Source organism: Artemia sp. Qi Xiang Cuo, chromosome 4 (genome assembly GCF_049724085.1).
Source record: "Artemia sp. Qi Xiang Cuo chromosome 4, ASM4972408v1, whole genome shotgun sequence".
In the NCBI taxonomy this organism is placed as follows: Eukaryota; Metazoa; Arthropoda; class Branchiopoda; order Anostraca; family Artemiidae; genus Artemia; species Artemia sp. Qi Xiang Cuo.
The window spans coordinates 3,395,362-3,407,332 of NC_142797.1; the positions used below are offsets into that span (position 1 = coordinate 3,395,362).

General features: G+C 34.3%; 1 protein-coding gene across 1 annotated transcript; it reads left to right on the forward strand.

The window, feature by feature from the left end:
- Window positions 1-326: 326 nt before the first annotated feature.
- LOC148952689 (transforming growth factor-beta-induced protein ig-h3-like) lies at window positions 327-10,168 on the forward strand. The gene is made up of 6 exons (XM_089088043.1): window positions 327-483; window positions 3,036-3,159; window positions 4,323-4,522; window positions 6,747-6,942; window positions 8,866-9,072; window positions 10,023-10,168. Exons 1-6 carry the CDS (start codon window positions 424-426, stop codon window positions 10,109-10,111), a joined length of 876 nt encoding a protein of 291 aa, XP_088944169.1. The 5' UTR covers window positions 327-423; the 3' UTR covers window positions 10,112-10,168.
- Window positions 10,169-11,971: the final 1,803 nt, after the last annotated feature.

The following is an 11,971-nucleotide window of genomic DNA, read 5'->3' on the forward strand; positions in this document are numbered from 1 at the left end:
TATAAGAGGGCCGCTGATAGACAATCTTACCCTTGCTGATGGTATTGATGTGTTAGCTAGCTCTTCACAAGAACCAGAGGCACAACATAATAAACTCTATGATGTCACTAAGCCATTCGGGATGGAGACAAATGTCTGCAAGACCAGTCACAGTGACTACCAGACATGAACAAGACAACCCACCCGTGCGCCTAATGACATTGAACCTTACAAAATACCCTCCCCCAGCCCTATTTTATGTTAGTCACGTAGCCTTGGCTACTGGATCGTTTTCAGCTTATAATCTCTAGTTGTGTTCGTATTAATTGACGGGCTTAAATTGCACGTATACCAACGATCTTTGCACCTCTTATCAGTAAGTGATTGCTATAAATATCGAAATTGCTGCAGCTTCGGACAGTCAATTAAAAATATTGGTTCAAGATGAACAAATTGACAGTTCTGTTCCTCTCCATTGCAGTTGCCACGGCAACTCCTTTGACTGTAAGTTGGATTTTTTGCAGTTTTCAGTTATCTTATACAGATATTAAAAGCCTAAATAAAAAACCTGACTATTTCTTTTCATCTACTTCACAAGTATATCTACATCTACAATGACTACTTAAATCCTCATTTAATGTTATTGATGTTTCACTATATTACGTTCTGAAGACAGTTAGAAACAATAAAAAAGACTGGTTTTCAAAATGGGGTAAAAGGCAGGAATTAGTTGGGTTTTTTTTTGCTAGAATCAATGAATATATGTGAAAACGGGGGTATTCAAAACAGACTGGGCTTTACATAACATAAACATCAAATTGATGTAAATTATAAAGGAAAACCGTCGGTGAGTTTAGGAAAACGGGTTAAAAAGACCCATGTATGTAAAATACAGTCCGTTTTGTGCTATTTGTTTTCACTTATATTCATATATTTTCAATAAGAAAAAAAATTCTTTTTATTCCATTTTGAAATGAGTTAGAAACGAGTTCTCCTGCTTCTTTGAAATTTGTTCATTACGAATTTGTGCGTTGAAATATCTGTTTTTGTTTTTTCTAGCTGAAAGTTAGTTTCTTCAAAAAAGCAGTTCAAAAACAAGTTTCTAAAAAACCTTGGTCAGAAAAATTTCACATTTGTAGCTGATTCGTGAATGGCAATTGTTATTTTGAAAAGTGGCTCTTTAAAAAAAAAAATTCTTTTTATTCCATTTTGAAATGAGTTAGAAACGAATTCTCCTGCTTCTTTGAAATTTGCTGCCGCTAATAATTTGTTCATTACGAATTTGTCCGTTGAAATATCCTTTTTTTGTTTGTTCATGGTGTATAATTTTTGCTCTCTAAAGTACTTTCAAGAAGTCACAAGACAAACTTCGGTTTGAAGAGTAGGAGCGTAAGGGTATGACAGCCTCCTGAAACCTATGAATAATATTATATTTATTTTAGACGTTGTTCATGTGAAGAAGCTGTTTTTTGTTCGTTTTTAATTTGCGAATCTTGTCTTTAAGTGAGAACCTCGTTTATTATAAGCTGTAAAATAACGGTCTTAAGAGTGAGACTCATCATACGTATCACTGCTTAAAAGTTTACCCTTGGTAACTCTTAAATTTTATACGGGTTTTCAAAACCTTGAATCAATAAGCTATCTCAAAATTTCTGTTTTTGTCGCATATTGGCCAGACTTGAGCTAAAACAGTCTTGAAGCCCAGCTACTGGAAAAGCCTAGTTTCTTCAGGCATGATTTTTTTGGCTATTTTGATCAGCACTTGAATTAAAAAGCCTGGCTGAATAGGCCTTGCATCTGCTTGTTTATCGTCGTTTCGAGGTAATGAGGCTGAAGGAAATAGACTCCCCAAAAAATATGGAAGGATTCAAGTTCCAAAACCATGAATTTATTATCTTGCTTTTCAATATTTTACTCTTTGCGGGTAAGGAAGTTTGTAACATTCCATTTGACACTCAAAATATTTGAAAGTAAGGTTCAGAGAAAAGTAAGGCTCTCAGAAGTTCTCAGGGGAAAAACTTCCTTTCTATTTAGTTTGAACTGAATAACCACTCAGGAAAACTTGGATCCATAAAAACAGTTTTGGACACTTCAAGCACCTTCTAGCCCCAAAAATGATTTACAACCCTACCAATAAAAGCTACATCTATAGGGACATAATGTGCCACCCAGCTTCGTTTACTTCCACAAGCTGTGCGTTTCCGACAAATTGTTGGTTTCAAACTAAACGGGTATCTTATAATTTTCGCTCGGTAGCATTAGTACCCTGTTTGGAAAGATATTGTTGAGTGTAACAGAAGCCGACAAAAAATGTCACCATCTTGTGACAGAGTTTTTTTTGTCACTTGATGAAACTAGAATTCTCATGCTAGTTACCTCTATCCTAAATATTTTAAGACCACCACGACCGGTTGGATGCGATCATTCCAGGGAGACAAAAAACAACAGACCCTCTAACGGAAATTCTCTAATAGGGTAACCATGCATGTTACATAAATCTTCTACGTCTGCATAATCATTATGACTTCAGGAAGTTTTCTGTAAAGGAATTAAGACAGTTTAAGCAGTATTTTAAAAATATAAACATATACGAAATTACTTGTATACTGAAGAGCTAAAATATATGACGAATTTTCAATTTTTGACGAAAATGGGTGTGTATAACGCAGCATATTAAAACATTGTTACTTTTTTCATTGTTTTACGTTGATGGATTTAGATTTAGAGTTCACCATAAGATACTTGTCCATTATTGGAAACACACCCAAAGAGTGAAGTTAGGTAAATCCTAATGAGAAATAACAAAACAAGGTGATAAAATAATACTTTAGAAACAAAATTATAGCTACATAACCTAACCCATCCTAACATAACCAAGTCTACCCCCCCCCTAATGTGAAAATACATAGCCCAAATTATACAAGTCCAATGCATTCTGTCTAAGTCCAATGCATTGTGTCATCCATGACATGTTTTGTAGCTATGAAACCGGTTTTCTGAAATGTAACTTAATTCTTTAATGTCTTTCTAATAACCACAATTTCCTCTTTTTGCAGAGAGTTAAGGCCCGTCATCATCCAAGACATGGTAATCTTCTCCAGGAGCTTGAAGATGTTGGATGTTTTGTCATGTCAGATTTGATGATCCAGGCAAACTACATTGATATCTTGACCGGGACAGGTAGTTTAAGCATATATTTGCAAATTTATCTCATTACGAAAAGTGAAAAACAATTGTAAAATAAAAGGGTTTTATAAGCCCTTTATCTTTTTTAAGAACAAAAATTGTACATTGACATCAATTCTGTTTTCTATAAGAAAACGATCTTTTGTCCAAATCAGCTGCACATATAGCAGTTTTGTTTTATCTATGTTTTTTTTTAAAAATGCAAGGAGATGTTGTGATTTCTTCGAATTTCTGTATTTCACGGGTCTTTCAATTAATAAGACAATAACAAAAAATCAATAAAATCAATAAAAGAAAATCGTTAAACACGAACACAGAAAACCAGAAGACACTTTGCTTCATACCAATTATAAATTCGCTTAATTTGGAAACAAACCCTTAATTAGGAAAAAGAAATTGCTCATCTTTGTCTTTATCTTTGTCTTTTCTACATGGAAACCCTGTATTTTTTGTATGCACATAAAAATGACAACCATAACAATCATAATAATGATAAAATAATTTTTATTGCTCTAAAAAATTAAAATGCTGATTGATTCACACTGCAAAAATAGAAAAATTATACATATTAAAAAAGATCTATTACTGTGTTCCATTTCTAGCCTGAGAGCCCGTTCAAACCTAAAAACACTTACAAGATACTCAGCAGTCATTATACTTATTAGCTATCTTTCATATAACCTACACTGTCCATACACTGCCCTTAGAAAATTCCTCTATTCTCAAAACCCAAAAATAGTTTGACCCACATTCTCATCCGTATCTCTATGCATAGGGCAAATGTAAAAATCACCCTGCTCTTGCCTCCTACCTATATCTTTTCTTCGGTAAACTGTTTGCCGTTAATTCTAAAATATACTTCAACTTCTCCTTTCCTGATTTCATTTTAAACACATAAATCGTAACCATGAAGTGTCAAAACATAAGTTATTTGGAACCAGAGGCAGACAAGTTTTCTAAGAAAGGGCTACTCGATTTGCCCCAGCCCCCGAGATCTTATAGAAATAGTATTTTCTTATTTCTTTGAAATTTGAGATAATGGGAGTCTTTTTGCTCATTCAAACAATTCACCCAATCTCCCCCCCCCCCCGTAAGAATTATCACAAGTTAATATCACATCTGCCACAGTTTTGTTTTATAGGACTTTAAAATTTCAGATATTTACACCATTTTCCCACCCGAGGATGCTGCATTTGACCAGGCCTTGATTGACAGTCTTATGGCTGATCCGGAACTCCTAACAACTTTCTTGAACTACCACATGTCGGCTGGAAACATCACTCTTGGTACATTTGTCAACGATGCCACAGTTACTACCCTTCAAGGATCAACTGTTCGCACCAATGTTTATGGATCTGTAAGCTTTACATTTTACTTTGTAAGCTTTACATTTTAAATGTAATGGATCTGTAATGCTTAACATTTTATGGCTTTACATGTTTATGGATCTGTAAGCTTTACATTTTAGCTTTAAATTTTACTTGATTTTTGAAAGTCAAAGAATATTTTCCCAGGAAGGTGACAAAAACACTTTATGTTTGACAATATTAAGTCCTCAGCAGTCATACTACATGATTATATAAAATATAATCCTTTTCGCTATAAATATATTTCATTTATTAAAATTTGAATTCATTTAATTCGATTATTTTGATATTTTAAGAGCAGTTAACCAAAAATATGAAAAACTACATGGTAATACGGACTCATCGGTCATGGAATTGGTCAAATAAAACCTAGTAGACTTCAAAATAGCTGGACCCCCTCCTTTCTACCTGAGTCAAAAACTTGAAAACGGTCCTGGAATGGACAATACTGAAAAAGATTTCAAAAGTGTGTGCCATTCCTGAACATCAGACCTGGGATTTAATTGTTAATCATAAATTGTAACAAACATTTTCAATGCTTTTCCGTCTTTTTGTTAGTTAATTGGTTCTTAATGATTATTATAACAGTTAGTAACGGCTGTCGTAGAAATATAATCATTAACAATTTTATTAAGGATTTTCAAAATTGGGTCTGATGTCAATAACTGCAGAAGTGATAAAAAGGATTATATTTGAGATTTTTGACTTCTACTTTTAGAGAATTGATCTTCTATGTTTCGCCTTAAAAAAAGAAAAATAATTATTCTTGATGAAAGTAAAAAGTAAAATTGAAACATAAAACATTCATAAGCTGTCACTTATCAGCGTATGCAACATACTCGTATGTTCATATAATCCACCCAAACAAAGATGCTGCTGATAATCGCCTATACCTTCAGGTACAGACGATTAATCGCTTATACCGCCATTGCTTGTGCATAACGTGTCGAAACGACGTTTTAGTTCTTGGATCATATAAATTTGGGATCATGCAAAGTTAGCGCTTGAAGATTGCTCTGAAAAAGGACTGATAAAATTTATAGGTTTTTCCAACCCAGAAACGGCATAAAAAATTTACATTTTTATTGTCAGACTTGACCTAGAGCTATATAAACGGGTCTAAGATCCCTTTCAGCATCTTAGTCGGTTTTTAAATAAGTGTAAAAAATCGGTTTTCTCTAAATTCTACCTTTACTTAAGTTAGCCCCAGTTCGCTAACGTGGGACTAACTAGTTCTTAAAACCCCTTCCTCCCCATTTCGGAAATTGTTCCAGAAAGTGACAAATTGAAATGTTACTCAAACGTGGCACTATCTATATCGATTTTAAACGTCTGTGGAAGTTAACATTAGCTTATATGAAGACTCATTCGTCTCTCTATTACCAATTTATTACCATGTCTTTACAATCTAAGAATTCTAATGACCATTCTAAATGTTGGCCCAGGGAGGGGAGAGAGGCAATTGAAGATGTATTATTCATAAATTATTCGGACATTATTCATAGTATTATTCATACAAAATAGTGTTTTCTTCTTGTTGAAGACAAGGTACTCAAAACACCCTGTCAAGGTTGTCGAATGATGGCAGTTTCAATGTTGCGCTTTTTTAGCTTTGTGTCATTTTTGAGGGGTTTCAACCTCTTTTTCAGAAGTCCCAAAAATTTATCTCTGTAAATTAATTTTAGGTAATTGTTTAGTTTAATCTGCCCAAAAGCTAAGTTATCCAAGTTGGCGTTAGCTAGTATTATTTTTTCTGTAGCCAGTCTCTTTGAAAACATGTTTCTAAATGTCACTTACTGCGGGCTAAGGTTTGGTTTTCACCAAGTTTTAGCTAATGCCATAATTATAGTTGATGTGAACTGAAAATGGTAAAATAAAACACAAATTTTAAGTGAGCCCAATATTATTTCGACAGAAACCGCCATTCTAATTTTCTTATGATACCAAACGTTTGTTTGTTGTCTTAACGGGGGCCTGGAGACCAAGTATATTAATTGTAGTACAGACTTAATATTCAATTTTATGATTTACATAAACTTTCCCACTAATATGCATGTGCGTTGAGACTGGAAGTGGTTACAGCATGATTGGAACTCTAATCAGTGCAATCTTAACGAGAGTAATATCGCCAGTAGGCCATGACGACTGATGGTTACCAATATCGATTAAGAACTACTTTTTATTGCAGCTACTAATACCGCTGATTTATTTCAGACTTATACCATTGACGGAGCGGCAATCACATTGCCTGATGAGTGGGCAGACAATGGAATGGTCCAAGTGATTAACAGAGTAAACTTTCCAATCCCAGCTGGTAACATCCCCGAGGTTCTTGCCGCTGATGCTGAGGGTAGATTCACAACTCTTTTGACTGCTGTTGAAGTTGCAGGCCTAGGAGAGACATTAGCTGGTAAGTTTCGTCCTGTCTTTTTAAGGATGTTCAACTGTTTTTCTTAGAAACATCAGCTTGAGACGTCGCTACCTGAAAAGTAGCCAAAACTTCTTTTTCTATCAACAAACCATAAGTTGTTATTTATTACTATTGTTTTAACAGAAATCAAAATATGGAACTGGGACAGCTTACAAACTTTTGCAACTCGTTCTTTGTCGGGAAAACAATTAGCCTCTATTCCTGTTGTTCATGATATATTTATGGGAGCTCCTTAATTATTTCCGATCACATGCTTAGGTCTAGCAAATAGATATTTTTTTACTTTAAAAATTAAGAGAAATATTACTAAGCGTTCGGTACCACGGCTCCATAAAGTACACCACATCAATCATGGCCGTGTTTCGGAGTGAAACTTGCTACTATGTTAAGGGGGTTGGATTCCGAAGAGACATAACTAGGACACTAGGTCTTACTCTACTCTAAGATCAATTGAACATCCTATTCCTCCAGATATACTAAATGCAACTATTTAGGAGCCGCCTTCCTTCAAAGTACATACCGGTTAGATCAAGCCCACACAACAACACAGAACAGTTTGAATACCATCTTTTACTGATTTCAGACAACTTTTTGCAGATAAAAACATACTGAGAAAAATTTCAGTCCCCTTCCTCCTCCCCCTCAGAAAAGATAAGCCGAAATTCATTAACAAAAATAAGAATGTTAAATTACTCTTGCTTCCCACATAATTTGTGTATGGCTGCTTCTAGGGGACGTCTTGATGACAAAAATTACGGTACCTTTTTCCAAACAGAGCTTGTATCTGATTAAGACCCAAAAAGAAACAAAGGAGAATCATTTCTTACCTCTACTGAAACCTACTGTCCCGTTATGATTTATGCGGTAAGATATCCTCGACCTCTTCTGTCCCCACAGAAATCATGTCAGGCTACGATCCCAAAATGGAGTAGTTAGTAGATAATAAATCTTATTTCCTGCTAGGTTAGGTTAAAACCAAACAGTCCTCTCTGGCATGTTTCTCATGAAACCAACTTTGTAACCCCTCTGTATCTCCCCCACCAGAAGAGAATGGGTGAATACAACTATTTCTGATGGGTTCTAATGAAGGTTTAGTGACGTAGACATTCTGGGCAACTCCCTCCCTTGCCTTCTTTTGAAAACTGGATCAAAATTCTGTCCAAAATTTATAAGCAAATAGAACTTCAGAAATACTGCCAAAATTAAAAAATAATAATAAATAAAATATTGGATATTAACATTTGGGAAGTGATTTTCTATAATTGTTTTTTAAAAAATCTATTAGAGATACAAATTCCCAACCTTAGGTTCTCAAAAAGATAAATTTCACATGTTTATAGCCGCACATTTGCTTTGCAAAATGTTTCTCTGAAATGGCAGTTATCTTCATCATAACTCAACATCAAAGGTTGTATATCTTAACTTTTAACTTTTTGACTCATATATTCAATAATTTTAGATCATTCATAATGTAGAAATCTTTTATTTTCCTTAAAAAATGATTATTTAAAAAAAAACGATTGATGCTGTCAAAATTGAATCCCCCCCCCCCCCGCAGAACCCTAAAACCCTAAAATCTATAATTTTATTGGTTTGTGTTCTTTTTGAAAGGATCTTTATTTTTATTAATGAGAAAATGGAGTACCAAGGATCATGTAATACTAACCATGTGGACAAAAAGTAAAATATAATTTTTCAAGGGTCAAAAATATTTGGCCCTTCGAGTCATTTTATACATCTGATAGGAACACATAGCTGTGATTGTAATCCAAGATAAAACATAGCATCAACTAGACAATGTTATCTCATTATCCAACCATCATATTTCAAGATGTTCTTTTAAGACCATCTATTTGTGTCCTTTTGCTTTAGGATCTCTTAGAAGTAATCTTTATATTTCAGGTGGCCCATTCACTCTTTTTGCCCCAACTAATGCCGCCTTCGATGCGCTCCCAGAAGGTGTTCTTGACGGCCTCCTTGCTGACCCAGAAGCCCTTGGGCAGGTCCTTCTTGGTCACGTTGCTCCTTCAACTGTCTTCGCCGCTGGTGTATCAAGTGGTACGCTCCAAAGCGCAGCTGGTGATAATTTGGTCATTGTTGCAAATCCAGGCTAGTATTTCTTTTTTTCCTTTGCGGGTTTCTTAACTAAAATTGGGCTATTTTTATATTAGTATAAGTTTATGAATTTTTTTTTCTGATAAAGAATGACAACTCTAGTATGAGAATTTGGGAGCTAGAATTTATGAGTATGAAATTTTGAGACACTTGAGTCCATTTTTTATTATTATTCATGAGATTATCTAGAATTGCAATCTGTATTCTCTACTCTATGCCGATCTTCCAGTCTAAGTTTGGGAGTTGGAGTTAAGAGTAAGGAATAATAGATTAAGAGGCTTTCAAAGGAGCGGTGGGGGGGATAGAAAGAAGAAGTAAAGAAAATATTTTTCACTATTGACAAAATCTGTGTTTATATCAAACATGGAAAAATTCGTTATTATTATCTTTTCTGGTATCTTTTGATATATATTTAATAGGAAATTTTGACTATGATACCGTTTCGTGATTTCAAGTTTGAGTCAGATAATAAGAAAATACAGCTATTTAAATTCTGAATTATCATCAAAATGTAATTATAACAAAACAGAGGGTTTCGAAAGAGAGCCAGATCACTGGACAGTCCAATTTTAATTTTTCAAAGGAGTAGGCAAGGAAGGGTAGTAATATTAATAATTTTCTTATACTGGGATAGGAAGAGGATTAAAAAAAAGAAATATTGGTAATTCCCGACCACTGCTTCAGTCCCAGATACAGTCGTATTTGTATCTGAATCAGAGGATCAAAATTGGGTGAAGGGGTACAAAAATGACCGAAAAAGGTTGGAGAATGATTGGAAGTTCTTAAGAGAGCGGAAATTTGTGGTAGTAAACAAGTGAAGTTCTAAATAAAGCTTTAGGATAAAGGAGGTGGATTGGTGTTGCGATTACTTTTAATTAATACCGCTAGTACATGTTTTTGACGCTAAGGAATGGCAGAAAGCTAAACGGTCTATTTAATTACAGATGGTGTTACTGTCGATGGTGCCAACGTCATTCAAACCGATCTCATTGCCTTCAATGGTGTCGTCCATGTTATTGATGCTGTCATATAAGTTTTTTAATAACTTTTTTTCCTTTTTTGATCTATTGAATAAATAAGAAGTAAAATATCTATTTTCCACTATTTAGGCCAAGACCGTTTCTTTAGTGACTTAACTCTTTAATTTAGCAATATACCAATTTCATTCTGCAGGATAATTTCATGTAAAAAAAAGAAAAAAAACGTTGATAACTTCAAGTTATCTCCCAGCAGACCGGAGAAAACGGACTGGATTTTCTCATTCCAAATTTTCAAAGGAAAAGAATATAATTCCAGAAAACGCTACCAACAGAAAAAAAAAATTAACCTAGTTTGACACTATAACTAGCCTAAAAGCAGTACGTCATAAGGGCACACAAACTGATAGACAAGGGACTTATTTGGCAAAGCGAATTCACTTAAGTCCAAAGCAAACTCAATAGATTTTACAAAGATAAATGTTCCTAACAACGATAGATTTTTCTTTGAAAAACTTACTTTATGGAAAAAGTTTTTTTAAATTAATTTCTGGTCGTTTTATATTGACATAGTCTTTTCAGGGAAAAAGAACATAATACTTTAAATCTTTTCGTTTTTTTTAAGACTTTATAGTTTGGCCTTCTATTTGGATGCCGGAGAACAATTTCCAGCGATTTTTAACAACATAAACCCTTTTAAAAATCTGGGCACAAATAGTAGTGTTTAATTTAGTTTCATACCTCCTCTAGTTGACCTGAAAAGGAAAACTTGATACCATTCGCAAAAAAATCTGTTTACTTTCTTTGATAGCATGGATACACTTACGGTATTTTGATTTTGTTAAATTTTGATAGCAGAAGTAGCACCGAAAGTTTGAACATAATACCCTCAGTCGTTCTTGGGATACTGCTGAGATGCCTTATTGGGAATTAGGATTAACACAGTGTATTTTGATTTAATCTTAAGGCAACATTTAGTTTTTAAACATATGGAAGGGTAGGCGTGGGAGGGGGATTTGTTGCTCTCCAATCACTTTCGACTATTAAAAAGGGCATCATCCCTTTCTATTTTCAATCGAATGAGCCCTTTTCGAAGTTCCTACGCCAACTTCTTCGATACGAAGTGCCTTGGTCTAAAAAACAAAAAAAAACTAAAAATAATATACTATACCCACATCGATCTTTACTATAATTAATTAAAAAAAATGTTTCCACAAAATAAGTTTTTCAAAGAAAAGTAAAGAACTCCATTAAACAAAAAATGAGCAAAAATAAAATCAAATAATCTACCAAGCGTGAAACTACCACAAATCAGCATCGATCAATAAATGAAACCCAAAACGAACAGAAATTACAATAAATAACCGAGTCAAACTCAAAAAGAGCAGAAATTAACAAAAGTTGGGCACAAAACCCCTATGCCTTCCCAAGGCCAGAACATAATTTGCACTTTACTGAAAAAAAAATATAAATGTTTTTACTTTTATAACTTTAATAAATCAAATAATATTAAGATTTTGATTACTAAATATCAGTATATGTATATTAAACTGACAATGCACATTCATTTGTATTTTTCAGTAAAGTGCAAATTATGTTCTGGCCTTGGGAAGGCATAGACATCTAATTTCCAGAACTTAAAACTACGTTGAACAAAATGGCTATCTCAAAATTTTGATTGGATGTGTTTGAGGGAATGATGGGCGTGGGGGGGGGGGGGGGGGGCGCGTTGCCCTCCAATCACTTTCAACTATTAAAAGGGTACTAGCCCTTTGAATTTCCAATCGAATGAGCCTGTTTTAAAGTTTTTACGACCACGCCTTCTATAAAAACCTTATATGCCCCCAGGACATAACTTAAAACCCTTGCCCTGAGGGTTGTGAGGGAGTGGCCTCCTCAAAAACAAACTTTCTATC